The sequence below is a fragment of the Stenella coeruleoalba genome, assembly GCF_951394435.1.
Source record: "Stenella coeruleoalba genome assembly, chromosome: 1".
NCBI classification, from domain to species: domain Eukaryota; kingdom Metazoa; phylum Chordata; class Mammalia; order Artiodactyla; family Delphinidae; genus Stenella; species Stenella coeruleoalba.
The window spans coordinates 30,164,801-30,190,318 of record NC_137169.1 but is presented as its reverse complement, the minus strand read 5'-3'; the positions used below and the strand labels follow the sequence as shown (position 1 = coordinate 30,190,318).

Here is a 25,518-nt window from a genome sequence, read left to right as displayed (position 1 = left end):
CTGATTTCAGAGCCTCCGCCTGCATTCAAGGGCCAGCAGGATGCCACATCTCCTTCTGCTTCCTCAGCGAGCTTCAGTCTTCTGCTGTGTCCGAGCCTCAGTCCCTCCTGATGACCTTTCTTTCTATGGGCAAAGGAGCTCAATTCCTCCCAGTCACTATTCCTATTGCTGCTGTCCAGCGACTATGTCTGTGAGCGAGCAAGTGTGCTTGTACACATACCACACACACACACACACACACACAGAAGTGACATATGAAAGTGCCTTGTAAATGACCAGTGCTCCATGATGCCAGAAATTTTCATTCGATTTGGTGCTCAGAGAGGTATGGATTGTGGTAGAGACAGTGTGATTCACCCAGGTATCCTCAGCACAGAGCATGGCACCCAGTAACTGTTGGCTGAAGAGGGGTGGAATATATATATACAAGATGCACAGACATCCAGGCCATGCAGGACTCACATTCATTCTCAAGGTTTCTCCGGCTACTATAGCCTCTAGAGGAGAGGGGTTGCGTCCCCCAAGAAAAGAGCTCTGAAAAGCCACAGGGTGGGTGGAGCTTTCTCCGCTCAAGTTCAGTCCAGATGGTGGCGCTCGACAGCCGCCTCCCTCATCCTGGAGGGCCCCAGCCCTTCCCAGCATCAATGCCTTAAACCCTCAGCTAGCACGTAAATGACCTTCACTAGATAGAGGTCGTGCTCCACGTTTCCTTTCGCTTCTTCAGCGCTGGGTGAACTCTGCGAGGATTGCTCCTCCTCTCGCTGATGCCTGGGAGTCCGGCCGCTGCGCTCCTCACCAGTCCCCTGGGGCAGGCGGAGGGGGATTATGGGGGGGGGGGGACTCCAGGCTGGGGAAAGGGGTGGTTGTGGAGAGCGCTGCCTGTGTCCTGGCAGCAGGAGCAGGAACCTGAGGAACCGGTAGTTCATGCAAAATCTATCACCGCCCGTCCTGGCGTCCACATGGTTTCCCAGCCTCGGAAGAGCTGCTGGTAGGGTGGGACTCTGTCTGCCACTTTACTCTCCTTTCTCGAGTAGCTCTCGAGGTCGGGCTTGGCCTCTTCCTCCAGCCGCTGAGTGTGTGTGTCTCTGTGTGTGTGTGTGTGTGTGTGTGTGTGTGTGTGTGTGTGTGAAGAGGGCGGGGAGAAAGGGGGCGGGGTGGAGATACGAGAAGCCGCAGACACTGGAAGAAACCGAGGGCTGGGAGATAGAGGAGCTTCCCAGAGCTTGGGGTCAGGATACCAGGCTTCAAAACCTCCTGCAAGTCCTAGGTACAAGGGGTCTTCCAGGTTAGCTCTGAGGCTGCAAGTGTCGTTGCCTCCCAGAGGTTCGCTCCTCCTTAAGCCACGCCCACATCGCCTACTTCTCAGGAATGAGAGGCTAAGGTTCAGCGCTCTGGGCCACCAACGTCGGCTCATCCCCCTCCCCATGAGCCCAAATGGCTCTCAGCGCTGCCCCACCCCCACGGTTTGGAGACTGGCGGGACCCCTTCCTTCCCCCGCCTCCAATTCTCTGATCCGCCCCTGGCCTCTGAAACTCCACCCCTCCACCTTCTGCTGGCGGGGATTGGTGGACTTCCCGCGGCGGTGCATAATGCTTGGTCCCCATGGATGATGGTCACCGGCGAGATCCCGCCCCCCGCCGGCGCTGGGGTCTGGGGGCACTGCTCAGCGGTGCTGGGGCTGGCGCGGCTCGAGCCGCCGCCGCACTGACAGCTCGGTTTGCGGACCATGGAGACCGGCGTCGGCCCACATCCGCTGCGCCTGTTCATCTGCCTGACGCCGCTCTGTCTCGCCTTGCTTTTGGGACCAGGGAGGCCCGGGACCGCCGAGGAAGGTGAGGAGTCTGGCGGCTGTTCTTGGAGCCTGGGATGCCAAAATACAGGAGGCTGGAGAGCTGGGGTGCTGGGAGAAGGAGTCGTATGGAGAGACTGGAGTCGGTATTGGGGTTCGAAGCAAGCGGGCAGCGGGAAGCAAAGAACTGGAGACACGGAGGGAAAGGTGGCTAAACAACGGAGAAGAGAGGAGCATTGAGGAGCTTGGGGACTGGAGACCTGGGAGGCTGGGGAAGAAAGAGACCAGGAACCGTGGGAGCCAGAGGCGGCGGTTCAGGGGCCAGTGAGACGGACAGGCTGAGCAATTGGATGTGGGAGGTGTGGGGGCAGGGAGATGCGGAGGTGAGATCAGAGTACGGGGAGACGGGATGGAGCCCGAACGGCGGGGGGCTAGGGGACCACTGCGTGGCGAACAGGAGGTAGAGCGCTGGTGCCGCGGCGGGGGCGCGGGGTCTGGAGGCGAGGGTGGCGGGGCGCGGTGGAGGCCGGGGTGTGTCTGGGTCCGGGAGCTGCCCGACGTGCTGACCAGGAAGCTGTCCGCAGTGCTGATTTTGAAGCGTAAACTAACCAGCGCTCTCCGAGTTGCCGGGTTTGGGGCTGCCCACTGGACCAGAGCCCGCATCTTGCCTAGATTTGGGGGAACTGTACCCTCAGTTGAATCCAGAGGCGTAATATCCAGGTGCAGAATACGGAGGAGCTGGAATCTGAGGCGTTGGCCTCGGGGTTGGTCGGGGCGCTGGATCTCTGATGCTTTCCAATATGCAATTCTGATGTGCTGTAAGTTATACCGAAATCGGGAAGCTGTCAGCGGTCCTGCCCATTGTCGCTGACGCGTCTGGGACCAACACTCTTAAAGGTCTCACCTTGGAGCCCCACCCCCTTGCTTAAGCTCCAGATGAGGAATCTTCCAAGATTTGGGGATGACCTGGGCTCCTGTCTCTGAGTTGCTGCTGTGCTGTCCAAACCAGTGCTTCTTGGGACCGATGCTGAGAGCGGAATCCAGGCATCTGCTGGTCAGATGCCTCCTGGGGGAAGAAAGTGACTTCAAGCCTCTCTGGTATAGAAGGGGCCATGGCTTTATATATTAAAGGAACCCTGACAGTCTTCCAAAAGGCAGTAGAGGTGACAGCCCCTGGGAAAGGGGCTGGCTGAGGAGATGAGAGGTTTTTATCTCTGTTGCTGCTGGCAGGGTCTCTCTACTTTGTTTTCCCCAGAGACCTTGGGAGTCAAACTAAAAAGGTTCAAGTCTTTTCCATCCCTGGTGACCCCAGACCTCAGAAGAACACCCAAGTATGAGTGAATTCAGGGATATATACAGGAATCCTTTGATATGCTCACTTTCTCCCTCTTCTCGACACTCAGTTATAATTTAGGGAACCTGGGAAGGCGGGGGGGATCACTGATCCCCCATTTAAAAGCCAGTCTTATGGTACTTGTCATGGATTCTGTGCCAGGCTGAATAATGACTCCCCAAATATTTCCATATCCTAATCCCCAGAATCTGTGTATATTATCATAAATGGCAATAGACTTTGCAGATGTGGTTAAGGATCTTGAGTTGGAGAGATTACCCTGGATTATATGGGTGGCCCAGTTGTCATCACAATGGTCTTTATAAGAGGGACACAGGGTCAGTCAGAATCAGAGGAGAAGGCAATGTGATGACAGAAGCAGAGATTGGAATGGTGTGTTTTGAAGATGGAGGAAGGGGCCACAAGCCAAGGAATCCAGGTGTGGCCACTAGAAGCTGAAGAAGGTAAGGAAATGGATTCTCCCCGTTGAGCCTCCAGTGTTGCCGACACCCTCACTTTAGACCAGTGAGACCGAGTTTCAACTTCTGACACCCAGAAATGTAAGAGAATAAAATTTTGTTGTTTTAAGCCACTGTTTGTGGTAATTTGTCACAGCAGCCACAGGAAACTAATACAGGCTCCCTCCCAAATCATCATGGCTACCTTTATTTACACTAGAGCTACTCACACTTCCTCGTGGGGAGGTATGGAGTGGAAAAACCGTGTCTGTGTCCTTCACCACATTCTCTGTTTCCTCAGTTAGCTTTTTTTTTTTTTTTTTTTGGCCACGCTGCGAGGCTTAGTTGCCCCACCAGGAATTGAACCTGGACCCTCGGCAGTGAAAACACAGAGTCCTAACCACTGGACCGCCAGGGAATTCCCTCCGTTAGCAAATTTAAAGTGAACTCGCCAAAGAATCTCGTACTCCTGAACTTCTGGCTTTCTGACACTTCTATTCTCCCCTCTCTCTAGTCACCCTCCTGGATTCCAAAGCCTCCCAGGCTGATCTGGGCTGGACTGCACTGCCGAGTAATGGGGTAAGTGTAAACCTTTCCTTCCCTGTCCCAAGGAGCCTCTGGTGGTCCAGGATTCAGTCCCTTTATCTCCCCATGGTTACATCAGATCGAAATGGTCCTCAGAGCATGTGGTCTCCAGCAGCCCTGGCTTCAAGCCAGAGTGACCTATTAGAAAACGTTGAGTCTTCAGTCAGACAGAAAAAGCAAGAAGACAACTGACTGTGTCTAGGAACAGAAACGTGGCATCTGGATGGAGCCAGTGCTGGATGGTGCCTTGCACCCAATAGATCCAGCAAACAGTGCTGTTGATCGATAGATTGACAGAACAAGCAAGACTTGGAATCCTAAAAGAGGCTTGCGGTAGTGGTGGGGAGATGTGGCAGTGTGACAGCAGTTTGGTGTTGTGGAAAGGCACTGGTGGAGAGCCAGGAGACTCCTTTCCTAGCTCTGCTACTAACCCGACGTGTATATCCACTCAAGTCACCATTCTCTGGAGCCTCAGTTTCCCCGTCAGTTGGACTCAGTTGTCTCCAACGTTTCTCCCAGCTCTGCGTCTTATAATTTTAGGGTTGTGTATAGAGAAGGAGGGGAGAAGAGAATGCAAAATGATGGGGAAAGGGTGTTTCAGCCCGAGTCACCGCCAGGGCTCGACCTCTTGGGGGCGCCTTGGCTCTGAGCTGCCCACATCTTTGTTCTCCTCCCCAGTGGGAGGAGATCAGCGGCGTGGACGAGCACGACCGTCCCATTCGCACCTACCAGGTGTGCAACGTGCTGGAGCCCAACCAGGACAACTGGTTGCAGACTGGCTGGATCAGCCGCGGGCGCGGGCAGCGCATCTTCGTGGAGCTGCAGTTCACACTGCGCGACTGCAGCAGCATCCCTGGAGCCGCCGGCACTTGCAAGGAGACTTTCAACGTCTACTATCTGGAAACCGAGGCCGATCTGGGCCGTGGGCATCCCCGCCCAGGCGGCAGCCGGCCCCGCAAGATCGACACGATCGCGGCGGACGAGAGCTTCACGCAGGGCGACCTGGGCGAGCGCAAGATGAAGCTGAACACAGAGGTGCGAGAGATCGGTCCGCTGAGCCGGCGGGGTTTCCACCTAGCCTTCCAGGACGTGGGCGCATGCGTGGCGCTGGTCTCTGTGCGCGTCTACTACAAGCAGTGCCGCGCTACAGTGCGGGGTCTGGCGGCGTTCCCAGCCACCGCAGCCGAGAGCGCCTTCTCCACGCTGGTGGAGGTGACCGGAACGTGCGTGGCGCACTCAGAAGGGGAGCCCGGCAGCCCCCCGCGCATGCACTGCGGCGCCGATGGTGAGTGGCTTGTGCCCGTGGGCCGCTGCAGCTGCAGTGCGGGATTCCAGGAACGTGGTGACATCTGTGAAGGTATCCAGCGCACTGGGGGGTGTGGTGTGGGAGTGTAGCGCGCAGGTGGCAGTTGGGAGAGAGAGTGTCCTAGATGAAAGAGGCAGGGTGGGGAGTGCGGAAGCCACGGGATGTGGAGCCGGGAGTCCAGACATTTTGCGGTGCTTCCAGTGGGTCCAGCCAGAATCGGTGAGTGAAGTTAATGGGAGGTGAATTTGACTCCATATAAGGGGGCATCAGGACCTATATTTTAGGCACCATGATAAGCACCTCACACGGGCCTTCTCCTTTATTCACAGCAATAAAGTCATCATTATTCCTATTTTGCAGATGAGGAAACAGAGGCTCAGAGAGATTAACACCTCACTTGCAGTTAGGAAGTGGGGAACTGGGATTTGAATCCAGATTTGCCCAACTCTCAAGTTCTTTCTACTACACCATGCTGACTCCCCTGTGCATAAGGAAGAATGTTACAGTTGGCCAACTGTATTAGCTAGGGGCTAGTGGAGTTGGTTGCATTATACGGAGTGAGCTCCCTGTCACCGACAATATGCAAGTCAGAGGCTGGCAGGGGGGTTCTTTTTTAATTTTCTTTAAATTAATTAATTAATTAATTTATTTATTTTTGGCTGCATTGGGTCTTTGTTGCTGCGCTCGGGCTTTCTTTAGTTGCAGTGAGCAGGCGCTACTCTTCGTTGCGGTGCACGGGCCTCTCACTGCGGTGGCCTCTCCCACTGCGGAGCATGGGCTCCAGGCTCGCGGGCTTCAGTAGTTGTGGCTCATGGGCTCCAGAGCGCAGGCCCAGCAGTCGTGGTGCACGGGCCTAGTTGCTCTGTGGCATGTGGCATCTTCCCAGACCAGGGCTCAAACTCGTGTCCTCTGCACTGGCAGGCAGACTCGTAACCACTGCACCACCAGGGAAGCCCAAGCAGGGGGATTCTTGAGTTGGAGAGAGAGACTGGGAGGTTGCACTGGATGACTACTAAGATCCCACCCAACTCTCTGAACTAGAATCACTGCACCCCCTGGGGCAGAGCCTCCATGTTGGGGGTTCTTTTGGACTCTCTGGTCTGTGGGGCACCAGGAACAGATCTCTCCTTCTCTCTCCTATCTGCATCTGGAGGACTGAACGGACTGGGGTAGAGAACATAGGACGTGGATGGACATATCAAATTGACGGTGTCCATGGTACGTTCAAGTGGAGGTAGCTAGAAAGTGGGTCTGGAGCTCAGCAACAGAGAGATAGATGCGACTTGAAGATACAGGTGTGGTTGGGACAGACCAGGGAGAATGTGTGGGGTATGAAGCAAGAGGGCCAATGATGAACTCTCACAGAACAGCACTATAGGAGGGGAAGTGGAAGAAATGGAGGCCGTAAAAAAGACTGCAAGGCAGTGATCAGAGGCTGGGGGAGAGTGTGATTTCATGGCAGCCAAGGGCGATGGAGGTACCCAGGAACGAATGGCCTGCAGTGTTGGCGAGCAGTCAGATAAGGCGAGGATTGGCCAGTGTCTGCCTGGTGGCCCTGGTAAGAGCAGTGTCAGCTGAGTGATGGAGAGAGCAACCAGCTGCAGTGGACTGAAGGACGAAGGCAGCTGAGGAGCTAGAGTCGGGGACCGTAAACACTCTCTGGAGGCTGGGTTTGAAAGGGCAGGAGAGGGCCTGGTTTCTTGAGGAGGACATTCGGTGGAGAGAGAATTTCTACTGTAGATGTGAGCCTTCTTTACACATGAGGGAGGAGCCAGTGGGGTACCAAGTAGGGGGTGGTGGGAGCAGTAGGCCTCGGGGGAAGAAGTATTTTATTACTGATGTGGATCAGAATTGCTGACACATGCTGCTAACAAAAAGCAGACCACGTTTTAGTCAGTTTCATTGTTTTTAAATACTCCACAGACAGTGCCCTACTGCCCACACCCTAAACGGACCGCTTTTATGGCTCCGCTCCCTGTACGGTGACCGGGAAGAGCTAGTAGAGAAGGGAATGACCAGCTGATGGCCTCTCTTCCCGCTGTGAGGTAGGAGAAGGGCATCTGTACCAGTGTACAGTAGAATCCTGGTCTGCCTTATTCACTGCTGTAGCTTCAGAGCCTAGAACAGCACCTGGCTCATATTCGATGCTAAAACATTGTTGAATCACTGGATCAGGTGTTGGAGGAGGGGGTTTGGATACACACTCTGGGCAATGAGAGGGACACACACACACACACACACACACACACACACACCCGGGAACCCAATCCCACATCTGACTTTGGTTGAGACCAGACAAAGGCCATTTGTAATGGCATCAACTCTGCCTTGGGGAGTATGGAGGTGGGGAGGATGCCAGGGAAAGCTTCACAAGGGAGGTGTTATTTTGAACTAGGATTTGGAGGAACATAGCAGTTCACCAGAAGAGAAGGGGTGTAAGATTACAGGACAAGATCCAGAGGTGTGAAAGGAAAAGTTCAGTACGGATGGGTGGGGTGGCTGGCATTGGGGAGCTGTGGGAGGGTTTCAAGAAGGGAAGGAAACGGGCTTCCCTGGTGGCGCAGTGGTTGAGAGTCCGCCTGCTGATGCAGGGGACACGGGTTCGTGCCTCGGTCCGGGAAGATCGGGGAGCGGCTGGACCCGTGAGCCATGGCCGCTGAGCCTGCGCGTCCGGAGTCTGTGCTCTGTAACGGGAGAGGCCACAACAGTGAGAGGCCTGCATACCGCAAAAAAAAAAAAAAAAAGGGAAGGAAGACCCTGCAAGTGCCTTCTGCAGCTATTATAGAGCCCTCTCTAAAGGCAGATGGATGTGGAGGCTTCTCTTTTTTTTTTTTTTTTTTTTTTGCGGTACGCGGGCCTCTCACGGTTGTGGCCTCTCCCGTTGCGGAGCACAGGCTCCGGATGCGCAGGCTCCGGATGCGCAGGCTCAGCGGCCATGGCTCACGGGCCCAGCCGCTCCGCGGCATGTGGGATCTTCCCGGGGCACGAACCCGTGTCCCCTGCATCGGCAGGCGGACTCTCAACCACTGCGCCACCAGGGAAGCCCGGAGGCTTCTCTTTTTAGGGACCGTGACTCTTGTTCCTTCTCTCTCAGCCACCAGAGGAATTACTGAAAGACTTGGGGTTTCCCTTGGGGGAAAAATCAGAGTGTATGACTCATGTCTTCAGATCTCTGTAGGACTGCCCTGGAGCAGAGGGACCCAAGCAGACATGCTAAGCTCTACAGGGCACATCAATCCTCTGCAATGAGGTGGCATGAGGCGGGTTACAGGCAGGGAGGCTGCTTTGGACTCAACATAAAGGAAGCACTTTCTAACTGCCAGCATTGTTCAGCAGAGGCGGCCTCAGAGGGAGGTTGGCTCCCCATTACCAAGTATCTGAGCAAAGACTGTGGCTACTGCTAGGAAAGCTGCTGGAGGGTGGGCCAGTGGGAGCTGAACTAGATGACCCCTGAAATTCTGACTCCGAAGAAGGCAGGGGCCGGGAGTCAGGAGTCACTTCCTGAGTCTGCCCCTCAATACAACCTCTTTTAAGCAGAGCCTCTCCAAGTAGAAATAAGCAATGCTGTCTCTGATGGGACCACCCACCTCTAGGACCCCAGACACCCACATACACACGGAGAAAAGGAGCCTCCCACATTCTTTCCCTCCTGCGGTGAGGACCCCACCCCCCACCCCGCTCCTGCTCCCGCAAACAGATCCCTCTCTTATTTCACAATGGAGGTGGGCAGGCCATGCTTATTGTTCTCATTTGACTGATGGTTTCTCAAGGGCAGAGAGGCACAGGAAGTGGCCGAGCTAACACCGGAACCCAGGTCTCCTGAGTCCCAGTCCGGGTGGCTGTTGCCCACTGGACCACGATGTTAGCTAGCTCTGTGCTTCATGCTGAAGGCAGACTTCCAAAGCCTCCTGGGCTTTGGAGACCCTGCCCAAAGCTGCCCAAAGCCCAGGACTCTAGGCAACACGGACGCCCCTCCCCCCCAAACCTAAGCCTTCCAGATAATGGGAACCCTCAGCCCTCTGCCCTCTCCTCCCAGACAGGGAAAGTTCTGAAAGTTCTTCCCAAGTGCTATAGTCTGCGTCCCTTCTTCTGTACTATGTCTTCTTGGGGCTGGAGAGCAGCCAGCCTTCCACAAGCAGCTAAAGCAGAGGAGAGGGATAGAGAAGTCCTGGCGGGGGCAGGGAACCAGGTGAGGACCACCCAAGCTCTGAGAGGAGGGCCAAGAGCCATTGCTTCCCTCCCTGGCCCAGCTGGTGAGGAATTTTTTAAAGTGGGTGCTTAGCTGTTTCCACTTCAGGCCTGAGTTGGAGGAAGAGTGATTACTACCATTATTGTATAACTGTTGTCTGTACTGGGCTAAGCAGTTTGCATGTTTTATCTCAATCTTCCAAGCACCTTTTTGAGGTAGGTATTCTATACAAGGCTCAGAGAGGTCACCAACTTGCCCAAGGCCACACAGCAAATAAGTGGTGCGACTCAGCTGCAAATCCAGGTTGTTTAGATATAAAAGCCTTTGCTCTTAACCATTGACTTCTGGGGGAGGTGAGAGAAGCAAAGTAACTGAGGAGGTGCCAAGGCTAGAACCAGGGAACTTTCACTGTGCCTCTCCTCTCTCCACCTGGCTGGCTCCACTTTCAAATGGGAACCAAGTGCGTCAGTAGAGAATTTATGATGCATTAGCCCCCAAATAGTGGAGGTGGGAGGAAGCTCTGACAAGTGTGTGTGTTTGTGTGCGTCAGAGTTTTTGTCTCTGTAACTGGGAGTGTGTGGGTGTCTGTCCTTGGGTAACTGTGGGACACCCCTTCGAGGCCTCTCTCTTCTGTCCTCACATCAAAACCGGAAAGTTTGGTTCCTCTTCTCCCAGTGGGCGTTAGGGCAGTGTGGTGTGGTCTCTCAAACCAGTCGGCTTTGGCTGGAATCCGTCCATTCACTAGCTGTGGGACATGGGGCAAGTTACTTAGCCTCTCTGAGCCTTAGCTCCCTCATTTAAAAAATGAGGATAAAGCAACATACCTCACAGGTTGTTATGAGCATTTAATGAATTACTAAAAGAGAAACACTGCAGTGTTTGCACGTTAAGCGCTTACTAAGGGTTAAGTAATACTGCATTGTTCAGTCACGAGCTGCCACCCCCGGGGCGGTGCTGGAGTAGCTGAGACCCCCGCCCCCCACTTCCCCATCACAATTCGAGGAGATAAGGCCCACCACAGTGGGGGCAGTCAGGAAAGCGGGGGGGGGGGGAGCCAGAAGCTGTGGCGGAGCCCCCTCCTCACGCAGTTCCTCCCCGCAGCCTGTCCCCCAGGGTTTTACAAGGTGTCCCCGCGGCGGCCCCTCTGCTCGCCGTGCCCGGAGCACAGCCGGGCCCTGGAAAACGCGTCCACGTTCTGCGTGTGCCAGGAAAGCTACGCGCGCTCGCCCAGCGACCCGCCCTCGGCGTCCTGCACCCGTGAGTCCCCCTCCTGAATGCCTTCCGGATGGTGGGTAGGGCGGTCCATAAGGGCGTAATCGAGGCGTTGTGAGGGCAGGGGTTCCACACTCGGGGGCGCCAGGGCGCACGTGGGGGCCAGCGATCCAGACGGCAGAGTGGAGGGAGGGGAGCCTGGGGCGGTGATGGGGCCCGGGGCCCGGGGTTGGAAGAAGCAGGACAACAGAGACAGTCCAGACGGAGGGATGAGGTTAGGCTTGTTGGGGGATCACCGTGTGCGCCGCCTACAACCATCCCCGCCCTCACCTCTCCCAACTTTCCAGCCAGGCGGGGGACTCCCGCCCCTCACACTCTGCATCCCCAACCTCATCCCCTCACTGACATCCTCCCACCCCATCACTGACCGCGCCCCACTCCCACATCCCGCCCCTCACTGCTCCACGCCCCCGTCCCTCCCCCTCACTGCCCCCGCCCCCATCCCGCCCTTCCTCTCCCCGCCCCTGACGGCGCCCGCCTCTGTGCCCCCAGGGCCGCCGTCGGCGCCGCGGGACTTGCAGTACAGCTTGAGCCGCTCGCCGCTGGCGCTGCGGCTGCGCTGGCTGCCTCCGGCCGACTCGGGCGGCCGCTCGGACGTCACCTACTCGCTGCTGTGCCTGCGCTGCGGCCGCGAGGACCCGGCGGGCGCGTGCGAACCGTGCGGGCCGCGCGTGGCCTTCGTGCCGCGCCAGGCGGGGCTGCGGGAGCGCGCCGCCACACTGCTGCACCTGCGGCCCGGTGCGCGCTACACCGTGCGCGTAGCCGCGCTCAACGGAGTGTCTGGCCCGGAGGCCGCCGCGGGAGCCACCTACGCGCAGGTCACCGTCTCCACCGGTGCCGGGGGTAAGGCCTTCCGCACCCCGCGCGCCCGCCCGTCCGGCCCACCGCGAGCATCCCCACAGCCCGCAGCCACCCCGGATAAACTGCGATCGCTGGTCTTAAACAAAAATCCCCGACCCTGGCGACCCCCCATCGAGGTCAACCCCCTTCCCGAAGGCCATGGAGGAGAGATTGAGGATACAGGTGACTCTGTGCCTCTGGGCCAAAGAGGTTATGAGTGTTAGTGATTCTGCGGGAGCCAGTGCGTGCTCCTTCTTCTGACCTCGCGGAAAGCCTATGTCCCACATCCAACTCTGCAGTTGCCTTGCCTCTCGTTTCCCGGCAAAAGGGGTGGAAGGTTCCTCAATCTTTTTGCCCTCCCTTCTCAAAAATTTCAGTGGGAACCAGAATCATACCTCCTTCTTTCCTGTCTTAGAAAGAGGGACACTGTGTGTATCCCTCTGACTTCGTCCCTCGGCCTCTGCAAGGGTGTTGCTGCATTGTCACCCTCTTTCATAGTCCTGGAAAAGAGCAAGGAAGCACGGAGGGTCAGACTGTCAGGGGCGATAGAATTCACTGGTCAGCACATAACAGTCACATTTCGGAGTCTGGAATTGAGATGAATAAATGAAGACCTACAATCCTTTTATACTACATCTTCCTCATTCTTGACATTTACTTTTGATTTGTCTCACTCAGCTTCAAGTAATCCTTCAAGTATCCTTTGCAAGAAAGATAAGTGAGTGAGTGGTATGGTCTTTTCATATCTGAGAAGATATGTTCCGTTTGTGACTCTGCTTCCCCGTCTGATGGCAGTTGTACTGCAGAAGAGTCTGAGGCGAGGGTAATCGTCATTGTTTTGTAGGTGACTTGAATACGAATGTGTACACGCATGGATGTTTGTATAATTCTTAGGCTACTGGTGAAAATAAACTTTAACCAATATTGACCTCTTTTCATTGAGTTTGGCTAGAACATAGTAAAACTTTGGATCTGCATACCTTTTTTTATTCCTGGAAAAATTTTTTTCAGTTTTTATTTCCAGTTATTACTTTGAGTAGAACTTCTAATAACTCTGATCTCTCTCTTAAGACTCTTTCTAAACCTTGAGTTGTACGTCCATTTTCTGATTCTCAAATCTTGTCGCTTCCTTTATCATTTTCAGCTCTTAATCCATTTCCTCTGCCTTTTGGGAGAGATTTCCCAACTTGCCTGATTTTCTGGGACAACACTTTTTTTTTTTTTTTTTTACTATCTCTATTATGATTTAACATTTGCTATTGCATTTATATTTTAAAAAATTCAGAATAGAAAAAGAAAATGAGCACCCATAATCCTATTATCCAGAGATATACAACTACTAATATCTTGGAGTATATCCTTCCACATTTTTTTCTATTTCTATATCCATACCTAGAACTATCTACTGTAAAACCCCTTTTGTATAATATACGTAACACAAATTTTTATCTGGTATTTCCTGATAATAATCCTGTTTTGATATAGATGGATTTAAAAATCATGTTAAGGAAATACTCTTCTGTTTCCATTTTGTTAATAAAAATACTTTCACTGATTGAGTGCTGCTCTGTGTTTGGCACTGTGCAATATGATTTTCTACATTAATTCATTTAAATCAAATGATAATCATCTTTCAGATGGTGGAACTGAAGTCTGAGAGGCCAAGTGAATTATCCAAAGTCAGCCAGCTAGTAGTCGAGACCCATCTTTGAACTCAGGTCTGTCTAATACCAAAGCCCTGCTTTTAGCCCCTTGGCCATATAATGCTTTCACTTTTTACTGAACTTTTCAGAAAAATCAGCAATGGATGTTAATTTTACAAAATGCTTCTTGAGCATCTTTCAAGATGACCACGTTTTTTTGTCTTTGACCTTTCGATACGATGAATTCTACTAATGGATTTTTTTCAATGTGAGTTCTTTTTGCCTTCCTAGATTATACCCTACTGCAGATGAGTGTGTTATTCTTTTAATATTTGCTGAATTAATTTGCTTATATTTTAATATTTTTTCCATCTACATTTATAAGAGAGAGTAGTTTTTTTTTTTTAATTTATTTATTTATGGCTGTGTTGGGTCTTCGTTTCTGTGCGAGGGCTTTCTCTAGTTGTGGTAAGCGGGGTCCACTCCTCACAGCGGTGCGCGAGCCCCTCACTATCGCGGCCTCTCCCGTTGCGGAGCACAGGCTCCAGATGCGCAGGCTTAGCAACTGTGGCTCACGGGCCCAGCCGCTCCGCGGCATGCGGGATCCCCCCAGACCAGGTCCCGAACCCGTGTCCCCTGCACCGGCAGGCAGACTCTCAACCACTGCGCCACCAGGGAAGCCCCCGAGAGTAGATTTTTTTAAAATTATTGTGTTCTTTGTCAAGTTTTAGCATTTTGGGCTGGCTTTGAAAAAGGCATCAGGAATAATCTCTTCTTTTTCTCTGTTCTGGAACAGTTTAAATAGCATAATTATCATTCTTTGAAGGCATGCAAAACTGCCTGGGAAACTGTACCTTGCTGATGTTCGCAATCTTTTCTATAACTTCTTCTTGAATCAGTTTTGTTAATCTGTACTTTCATAGAAAATCTTTTGATGATCTTTTTCTAATTTATTAGCCCAGAAATGCTTATTTAAAAACTTTCCATAGTATCTGGAGTTAACGCTTACTTTCTCTTTCTTCATATTGTGTCCTGTGATGTCTTTTTAAAAATTATTCTGGTCAGAAGTTTATTTTGTTGGTTATGACACATAACCAGCTCTTGAACTTATCAATTCCACTGCTCTTTACTTTTGTCACTTATTTTATGATTTTATCTTTATTACTACCATCCTCCTGATTTCCTGAAGTCTTTTTCTAGGTGGCTTCAGTGCTTAGTTGTTTTTTTTTAATATTTATTTATGTGTTTGCCTGTGCCAGGTCTTAGTTGCAGCACGTGGGATCTTTGTTGCTGCAGGCAGGATCTTCATTGCAGCATGCGGGCTTAGTTGCAGCATGCGGGATCTTTAGTTGTGGCATGCATGTGGGATCTAGTTCCCTGACCAGGGATCGAACCCCGCATTGGGAGCATGGAGTCTTAACTGCTGGACCACCAGCAAAGTCCCAGTGCTTAGTTTTTATATTATAGTTTTAATATTTTAAGCCTATGAAATTTCCTCTAAGAATAGCTTTGGTCACATCCAGTATGTTTTTATACATAATATATCACATTGTTCGTATTGTCATTTTCTTTGTAGATATAATTCACATACCATAAAATTTCACTTACCTTTTAAAGTGTACAATTCAGTCATTTTTCCTAGCAGCTATCACAAACTCTCTAATTCCAGAACATTTTCATCATCCCCCAAAGAAACCCATTAACAGTCACTTCCCATTCCTCCCACCCCCTCCAGCCCCTAATAACTACTAATCTACTCTCTGTTTCTATGGATTTGCCTATTCTGGGCATTTTATATACAGGGAATTATACAGTATGTGGACTTTTATGTCTGTCTTTTTTCACTTAGCATAATGTTTTCACGGTTTGTCCATGTTGTAATATGTATCAGTATGCCATTCTGTTTATGGCTGACTAATGTTCCATTGTATGGATATACCACAATTTTGTGTATTCATTCATCAGTTTATGGACTTTGGACTGTTTCTGCTTTTTGGCTATTAGAGTAATGGTGCTATGAACATTCATGTACAAGTTTTTGTGGAAACAGGTTTTCAGTCCTCTTGGGTATATACTTAGGAGTGGAATTGCTAGGTCATATGATGTCATAGACTGAATTGTCTCTCCCAGGTTCATATGTTGAAGCCTTAACCCCCAGTGTGACTGTATTTGGAGATAGGGCCTTTAAGGAAATAATTAAGGTTAATGAGATCCTAAGGATGAGGCCCTAATCCCAAGGACTAGTGTCCTTACGAGAAGAGGAACAGACACCAGAGCTCATTTGCTCTCTTTGTGCATACACAGAGGAAAAGACAGGTGAGGACACAACAAGAAGGTGGCTGTCTGCAAGTCAGGAAGAGAGCCCTCACTAGAATACAAACATGAGTCTGCAAGCATCATCTGGGATTTCTAGCCTTTAGAACTATGAGAAAATACATTTTTGTTGTTTAAGCCACCCAGTCTACAGTATCTTGTTATGGCAGCCTGAGCTGACCAATACATATGGAAACTTTTTTATCTTTTTGAGGAGCTGCTGAACTTTTTGAGGAATTGCCAGACTGTCTCCCAAAGCAACTCTACCCTTTTCCATTCCCACCAGCAAATGTACAAGGCTTCCAGTTTCTCCACCTCCTCACCAACACTTGTTTGTCTTGCTGATTTTAGCCATCCCAGTGGATATGAAATGGTATCTCATTGCAGTTTCAGTTTACATTTCCATAATGACTAATGATGTTGAACCTCTTTTCATGTACTGGGTTTTCTTTTTGTCATTGAGTTATAAGAGGTTTTTTGTCTAATCTGTATATTCTGTATACCTTTGTATTACTTTCCTAGGGCTGCTATAACAAAGTACCAAAAATTAGATGGCTTAAAACAAAAGAAATTTCTTGTCTCACATTTCTGGAAGCTAGAAGTTTGAAATCAAGGTGTCAGCTGGGCCATGCTTTCTCTGCTCTAAGTGAGAATCCTTCCTTCCTTCTAGCCTCTGGGGTTTGCTGGCAGTCCTTGGCCTTCCATGGTTTGTAGATGCATCGCTCCAGTCACATGGCCCTCTTTTCCCTGTGTGTCTCCACATCATCTTCTCTCTATGAGAGACCCTCTCTGTGTCTAAATTTCCCCCCATTCAGAAGAACACCAGTCACATTGGATTAGGGCCCACCCAGATGACTTCATGTTGACTTGATTACCTCTGTGAAGACCATATTTCCAAATAAAGTCACATTCTAGAGGTACTGGGGGTTAGGACCTCAAAATATCTTTTTGGAGGGACACAGTTCAACACATAATGACCATTATGATACATGGTTTGCTAATATTTTCTCCTACTCTGTGGGTTGCCACTCACCTTTTTTTTCCAAAGGAGATGTAATTGACATATAACATGATATTAATTTCAGGTATACAACTTAATGATTTGATATTTGTATATATTGTAAAATGATCACACAATAAGTCTAGATCATCCACAGCCACACATAGTTATAAGAACTCTTTAAGATCTACTCTCTTAGCAATTGTTTTTTTTTTTGGCCACACTGAATGGTTTGTGGGATCTTAGTTCCCTGACCAGGGATTGAACCCAGGTCTTTGGCAGTGAATATGTGGAGTCCTAACCACTGGACCGTCAGGGAAGTCCCAGCAATTTTCAAATATACAATATAGTATTATTAACTATAGTCACCACGCTGTACATTACATCTCCAGGACTTATTTATTTTATAACAGGAAGTTTATACCTTTTGACCACCTTCACCCATTTTTGTTTTTGTCCTTTCCTTTTTGCGGCACGCGGGCCTCTCACTGCTGTGGCCTATCCCGTTGCGGAGCACAGGCTCCGGACGCGCAGGCTCAGCGGCCATGGCTCACGGGCCCAGCCGCTCCGCGGCATGTGGGATCTTCCCGGACCGGGGCACGAACCCATGTCCCCTGCATCGGCAGGTGGACACCCAACCACTGCGCCACCAGGGAAGCCCCATGACTCTTTTTGAATTATGGTTTTCTCAGGGTATATGCCTCGTAGTGGTATTGCTGGGTCATATGGTAGTTCTATTTTTAGTTTTGTTTTTTTTTTTAATTAATTAATTTATTTTTGGCTGTGTTGGGTCTTCGTTTCTGTGCCAGGGCTTTCTCTAGTTGCGGCAGGCGGAGGCCACTCTTCATCGCGGTGCGCGGGCCTCTCACTATCGCGGCCTCTCTTGTTGCGGAGCACAGGCTTCAGATACGCAGGCTCAGTAGTTGTGGCTCACTGGCTTAGTTGCTCCACGGCATGTGAGATCTTCCCAGACCAGGGCTCGAACCCATGTCCCCTGCATTGGCAGGCAGATTCTCAACCACTGCGCCACTAGGGAAGCCCTATTTTTAGTTTTTTAAGGAACCTCCATACTGTTCTCCATAGTGGCTGTATCAATTTACATTCCCAACAACAGTGCAAGAGGGTTTCCTTTTCTCCACACCCTCTCCAGCATTTATTGTTTGTAGATTTTTTGATGACGGCCATTCTGATGGTGTGAGGTGATACCTCATTGTAGTTTTGAGTTGCATTTCTCTAATGATTAACCTTCACCCATTTTGCCCACCTCTCACCTCCACCTATGGCAGCCACCTGTCTTTCACTTTCTTAGTAGTGTCCTTTGAAGCTCAGAGTTTTAAATTTTGATCAAGTCCAGTTTATTTTTCTTTAGTTGCTTGTGTTTTTGGTTTCATATCTAAGAAACCATTGCCTAAATCAAGGTCATGAAGACTTACACCTGTGTTTTCTTCTAGTATTGTAGTTTCGACTAAAATTATTTTATTTAATTCATTTATTTTTAAATTTATTTTTGGCTGCGTTGGGTCTTTGTTACTGCGCACGGGCTTTCTCTAGTTGCGGCGAGCAGGGGCTACTCTTTGTTGCAGTGCGTGGCCTTCTCCTTGCAGTGGCTTCTCTTGTTGTAGAGCACAGGCTCTAGGCATGCAGGCTTCAGTAGTTGTGGCACACAAGCTCAGTAGTTGTGGCTCGCGGGCTCTAGAGCGCAGGCTCAGTAGTTGTGGTGCAGGGGCTTAGTTGCTCCGCGGCATATGGGATCTTCCCGGACCAGGGCTCGAACCCGTGTCACCTGCGTTGGCAGGCGGATTCTTAACCATTGCGCCACCAGGGAAGTCCCCAATGTTTACTTTTTAAAGTAACTATTGTGGTTTTCTTTGAGGGCTAAGGTATGGTAAACATTTTAACTATTCTATGGCTACCTTGAAGCAATGCGTATTATTTTTATACTGCAGTGTTCTCTCTCTCCCCCTCCATCTCCATATATATTAAGTATATTATTTAATCCTTCTATTTCCTTCTTATTGTTTACTTGATGTTCCAAGGACTAAGAGGTTTAACTTTCCCATTCTGCTTGTAATTTTGTTAAATTCCTTATATTTGTAATGACTTTTAAATATTTTGATTTTGCTAATGCATTTTTAGTTTCCCTACACGCCTTTCTCACTTTCTCCACTTTTATCTCATCTCATCCTGTTTCTTTTTCTTCTCCATCTGTTTTCTCTTCGTGGCCTTCTGCTCCTATTTCAGAAGGCTGTGTTTTCTTTCATCTTCTTCAAGATGCCAAACAGCCTCCTTACTTGTTCTTCTAACTGTCATATTAATCGCTCTTAAAGATCTGCTCCTCCTGAGTCTTCATTTTTTAAAAATATTTATTTATTTATTTTTGGCTGCTTTGGGTCTTCGTTGCTGTGTGTGGGCTTTCTCTAGTATGGCAAGCGGGGGCTAGTCTTCATTGCAGTGCGCGGGCTTCTCATTGCGGTGGCTTCTCTTTGCTGTGGAGCATGGGATCTAGGTGTGTGGGCTTCAGTAGTTGCGGCGTGCAAGCTCAGTAGTTGTGGCTCGCGGACTCTAGAGTGCAGGCTCAGTAGTTGTGGCGCACGGGCTTAGTTGCTCCGTGGCATGTGGGATCTTCCCGGACCAGGGCTCGAACCTGTGTCCCCTGCATTGGCAGGCAGATTCTTAACCACTGCGCCACCAGGGAAGTCCCCTCCTGAGTCTTTAGAGTAATACTTTTTTTTGCTTATTCAGAAATATTTTTTCATATGCCCAATTTCTTAGTGTTTTCTGTTTACTTGTTCTCGAACAAGGAACTAGCTGATGTTTGCCAAAAAACCCAAAAACCAAAACAAGATATATGAATTGTCCTTTTTACCAGTTTATGAGGCTTTCAGCTGCAAGTAACAATACGTCTCAGTGCAAATGACATTTGACTGAAATGACTTATTAGCTTACCTAAGAAGAGGGGAATTAGAGCTTGGTTAATTCAGCAGCTCAACAGTGCCCTCAAGGACCCAGGTTCTTTCTTTCACTCCACTCTGCCATCCTTATAACATAGGCTGGCTCCCTTATGGTGGCAAGTTGGATGCAGCTGCTCCAGACATCATCATATCCTTACCATCCAGGGCAGAAAAAGAACTGTTTCTTCCTCGTTGGTACTTTTTTTATTTTAAGTTGTGACTCTATTCCTTTATTTCTTTTTTCTTAATAGATCTTTATTGGAGTATAATTGCTTCACAATACTGCGTTAGTTTCTGTTGCACAACAAAGCGAATCAGTCATATGCATACACATGTCCGCATATCCCCTTCCTCTTGAGCCTCCCTCCCATCCTCCCTATCCCACCCCTCTAGGTCATCGCAAAGTACCGAGCCCATCTCCTTGTGCTATGCTGATGCTTCCCACCAGCCAGCTATTTTACATTCGGTAGTGTATATATGTCAATGCTACTCTCACTTTGCCCCAGCTTCGCCCTACCACCCCATGTCCTCAGTTGCAGGGCAGGAATAAAGATGTAGACATAGAAAATGTTGGTATCTTTTTAAAAGCCAGAAACCTTTCCCATAATCCCTCCTCCCCTTAGGTGACTTCTCCTTTTGTTGGCCAGAACTGGATTATGAACTCAACCCTAACCCAATCATTGGCAAAGGGAATGAGTGCACACAGATGTTTTAGAACAATCAGAATTAACCTGAGTCATCTCAGGGCAGACAGTAGACCCTGAATCAAAAACTGGGCTCAGTCAGCGGGGAAGGGGGACATGGCCGTTGGATAGGTTTCCAGTAGTGTCTGCTGTACTCTCAGCCCCACTTTGGTGCTGACTGATCTCATTACCAATCTATAGTGGGAGAGCAGGTGCTTGGGCTCAGTTTTTAGCTCCATTGTCAGGATTTATCAGGCTTTCATCTAACATAGCTCTGTGGGGCTGAAATTCAACCTTCTTCTACCTCTGTATCCTGGCCATCTGATAACTTTCAACAAATGTAGTTTTTAAAAATGACATTCCTGGCTCTTTCCTGTCTCTGCCCTCCATCTGTATCTACAAGGGATTGTGCCCCTTCCTAGGATGTTTCATCACTCTTCTCCCCTTTGTGCCTACATCTTTTCTGGGAGCTGCCATCTCCAAGTGTATCTAGGCTGAGAGACACTCTCCGGAGACAGGGAAGAACACTTTTCCTCCAAAGCAACTATGCGGTAGAGTGATGGCTGTGCATTCGTTGTCCAGTTGAAAAAGACCTTGCTTTTTTTTTTTATTTTAAGGGTCAGGCAGTGGGAGGAAGGATGAAGTATCTTCCAAGTTATTTTCAGGACGGGAGGCAGCGTCACTCTGTGAGTAGCGTAGCCGGGGGGTGCACTACAATTGTATTTTTCAGTCCAGTACCACTGGCTTTAGCGTAGGTGGAAATATGCCGCTCTACTCCCCATCACCCCATTCTGGCAGTCAGCTGTCAAGATTAGTTTACGGTGACATTCTGTGTTTTCAACTCTTTCTGTATCTTTGGGTCTTAATTAGAATTTGGGGGAGACTGGAGGTGGAGCCTGTTAGATGGTTACCATTTAAAACTGGAAGCCATGTTTATACGCTTTTCTAAGAGTGATCTCCTTATGCCCTTCTCTCCACTTCCTCGGCCCGTTGCCACCTGCCGTCCACTTCCCCTCTGTCCCCTGAAGTCACCAGGAACCTCCACACTGTTAAAGCCAGTGGGCACTTTGAATCATCTTGCCCCGTCTCTGCTCAGCATATGACACTGCCAACCAGCAGTTCCTCTTGCTGGTAAACTTGGTATTGAATGCTTGTTCTGTGTCAGGTGTTGTGCTAAGCTCTCCAGATGCATTAATTCATAAAATTCTCACAGCAGGCCTAAGGAGGTCATTCTTGTTCCCAGTCTACATATAAGGAAACCGAGGCTCTTGCTTGTGGCCCAGTAGCTGATAACTGGAAGAGTCAGGAAGGAACCTTCCTAAATGTCCTCTTCCCTGGGCTTCTGTAGCCTCCTTTGCTCCTGGCTTTTCCTCCTACCTCTGTGGCTTCTCCTTTCTAAGCTCCTCTTCCTTTGCCTGCCTTTTTTTGGGCTTGTTTCCTGAAAGCTTTGCCTTCTCTCTCTCTGTGCATTGCCCTGGGCAGTTTCATCGAATCACCTCCTGATGGCTCTCGGATCTCTATCACCCTCCCAGGTACCTTTTGGGAGCCTTGGAACCCCTTATCCAGCTGCCTTTCTGGCATCTTCTCTTGGGAACCCCTCTGCTCAACACACTTAAAGTGAAGTCATGATCTTTCCTCCCAGTAACCTGGTGGTACCTTATTCTGGCATGATTACACTTCTGTTTGTTTCTTTTTGTTTGCTACTGTCTGTCCCCCGCAACATTATCTAGACTAGGTTCTCAAATCTGTCTGTACACTGGAATCATTGAGAAGCTTTTAAAAAAGATGCTAATGCCTGAGTCCCACCCCACAGAAATTATGATTTAATTGCTTTGGGTTTATGACCTGGGCATCAATACTTTTTCTAATTGTGGTAAAAAATGTATAATTTACCAAATTAACCATTTTTAAGTGTACAGTACAGTAGTGTTAACTATATGCAATTATTGTACAACAGACCTCTAGAACGTTTTCATCTTGCAAAATGCAAACTCTGTACCCTTTGAACAACTCCGCTTGCGCCTTCCCCCAGACCCTGGCAACCACCATTCTACTTTCTAAGAGTTCGATTACTTTAGATACTTCATAGAAGTGGAGTCGTGCAGAATCTGTCTTTTCGCTACTGGCTTATTTCACTCAGCATAATGTCCTCAAAGTTCATCCATGTTGTTGCATGTGATGGGATTTCATTTTGTAGGCTGAATAGTATTCCATTGGATGTCTACATCACATTATTTTTTCCCCCAGCTTTACTGAGATATAATTGAATTACACCTTTATGTAAGTCTAAGGTGTACAATGTGATGGTTTGGTGTATGTGTGTATTGTGAAATGATGGCCATGGGAAGGTTAGTTAACACATCCATCACCTCACATAAGTATGTTTTATGAGTCTGGTGAAAACATTCAAGATCTCTCTTAGCAGTTTTCAACTACACCATGCCATACATTAGATCCCCAGATGTAATTCATCTTATAATTGGAAGTTCGTACCTTTGACCAACATCTCCCCATTTCCCCCACCCCCTAGCTCTTGTCAAAAACCAATCTACTCTGTTTCTATGAGTTTGGCATTTTTTTTTTTTTTTAATTATATATTTATTTATGGCTGCATTGGGTCTTCTTTGCTGCGCACGGGCTTTCTCTAGTTGTGGCGAGTGGGGGCTACTCTTCGTTGTGGTACGCGGGCTTCTGATTGCGGTGGCTTCTCTTGTTGTGGAGCACGGTCTCTAGGTGCGCAGGCTTCAGTAGTTGTGGCACGTGGGCTTCAGTAGTTGTGGCTCGCGGGCTCTAGAGCGCAGGCTCAGTAGTTGTGGCTCACGGGCTTAGTTGCTCCGTGGCATGTGGGATCTTCCCAGACCAGGGCTCGAACCCGCGTCCCCTGCATTGACAGGTGGATTCTTAACCACTGCGCCACCAGGGAAGTCCCGAGTTTGGCATTTTTAGATTCTACATATAAGTGAGATCATGCAGTATTTGTCTCTCTTTGTCTTATTTCACTTAGTATAATGCCTTCAAGGTTCATCTGTGGTCTTGCTAGTGGCAGGATATCTTTTTTTAATCACTGAATAACATATCATTAAATATATACGTATATAATTTTCTTGTCTTTATCCGTTCATCTGTCAACAGACACTTATGTTGTTTCCATATCTTGGCTATTGTGAATAATGCTGCAGTGAACATGGAAGTGCAGAAATTTCTTCAAAATTGTGATTTCATTTCCTTGGGCTATATACTCAGAAGAGGGTTTGCTACATCACATGGTAGTTCTATTTTTATTTTATTGTATTTTTTTATCGATTTTTTAATTGAAGTATAGTTGATTTACAATGTTGTGTTAATTTCTGCTGTACAAAGTGATTCAGTTATATGCATATATACATTTTTAAATATTTTTTCCATTATAGTTTATCATAGGATACTGAATATAGTTCTCTGTGCTATTCAGTAGGACCTTGTTTTTTATCCATTCTATGTATAAAAGCTTACATCTGCTAAACCCAACCTCCCACTTCACCCCTCCCCCTTGGCAACCACCAGTCTGTTCTCTATGTCTTTGATTCTGTTTATTTTTCATAGATAGGTTCATTTGTGTTATATTTTAGATTCCACATATTAAGTGATATCATATGGTATTTGTCTTTCTCTTTCTGACTTCACTTAGTATGATAATCTCTAGTTGCATCCTATTTTTATTTTTTTAAGGAACCTCCATACTGTTTTCCATAGTGGCTGTACCAATTTACATTCCCAGCAACAGTGCACAGGGTTCCAATTTCTCCATAGCCTCGTCAACACTTGTTATTTTCTGTTTGTTTGTTTTGTTTTGTTTGCTGTTGTTGTTTGTTTGTTTTTGATCCTAACGGGTATGAGGTGATATCTCATTGTGGTTTTGACTTCCATTTCCCTGATGATTAGTGATATTGAGTATCTTTTCATGTGCTTATTGCCCATTGGCACATCTTCTTTGGAGAAATGTTTATTCAAGTCCTCTGCCCATTGGGTTATTTGTGGGTTTTTGTTGTTATTGTTGAGTTGTAGGAGTTCTTTTAATATCCTGGATATTAAGCCTTTATCAGATATGTGGTTAGTAAATATATTCCCCCATTCCATAGGTTGCTTTTTCACTCTGTTGATTGTTTCCTTTACTGTACAGATGTTTTTAGTTTGATGTAGTGCCATTTGTCTATTTTCGCTTTTGTTGCCTGTGTTTTGGTGTCATATTCAAGAAATCATTGCCAAATCCAATGTCATGAAGCTTTTCCTCTATATTTTCTTCTAGGAGTTTTATAGTTTCAGATCTTACATTTATGCCTGTAATTCATTTTGAGTTAATTTTTGTATGTGGTGAAGGTAAGGGCCCAAATTCATTCTTTTGCATGTGGATATTCAAATTCCCCAGCACTGGGGACTTCCCTCGTGGTCCAGTGGTTAAGACTCTGCGCTTCCAATGCAGGGGGCGTGGGTTCAATCCCTGGTTGGGGAACTAAGATCCACATGCTGCACAGCGTGGCCAAAAAACAAAACAAAACAAAAATCAAATTCTCCAGCATCATTTGTTGAAGATACTTTCCTTTTCCCGTTGTGTGGCCCTGACATCCTTGTAGAGGAGCATTTGACCATATATGTGAGGGTTTACTTTTGGGCTGTCTGTTCTGTTCCATTGGTCTATAGTTCTGTTTTTATGCCAAGTACCATACTGTTTTGTTTACTGTAGGTTTGTAACATTTTGAAGTAAAAAAGTGTGAGGCTTCCAGGTTTGCTTTTCTTTCTCAAGATAATTTTGACTGTTCATGGTCCTTTGAGATTCCATGTGGATTTTAGAATTTTTTTCTATTTTTGCAAAATATGCTATTGGGATTTTGATAGGAATTGCACTGAAATTTTTTAGGTCACTTTCGGTAGTATGGACATTTTGACAATATTAAATCTACACTCCATAAATATGGATGTCTTATTTTTTTAAACACAGATTTTATTTATTTATTTATTTATGGCTGTGTTGGGTCTTAGCTGTGGCACGTGGGAACTTTTGTTGCAGTACACGGGCTTTTCATTGCGGTGTGCTGCGGGCTTCTCTCTAGTTGTGGCACATGGACTTCTCTCTAGCTGTGACGTGCAGACCCTGTAGTTGTGGCACGTGGGCTCCAGAG

General features: G+C 48.4%; 1 protein-coding gene across 1 annotated transcript in view; it reads left to right on the top strand.

Moving 5' to 3' along the window:
* Window positions 1–1,726: 1,726 nt before the first annotated feature.
* EPHA10 (EPH receptor A10) overlaps window positions 1,727–25,518 on the top strand; it is a gene marked incomplete at its 5' end in the record, with an annotated part of 40,911 nt that continues 17,119 nt past the window's right edge. The window contains 5 exons of the mRNA XM_079942154.1: window positions 1,727–1,832; window positions 4,095–4,159; window positions 4,844–5,522; window positions 10,762–10,917; window positions 11,425–11,775. Coding sequence (XP_079798280.1) covers window positions 1,727–1,832; window positions 4,095–4,159; window positions 4,844–5,522; window positions 10,762–10,917; window positions 11,425–11,775 — 1,357 coding nt within the window. The remainder of the gene's footprint in view (window positions 1,833–4,094; window positions 4,160–4,843; window positions 5,523–10,761; window positions 10,918–11,424; window positions 11,776–25,518) is intronic.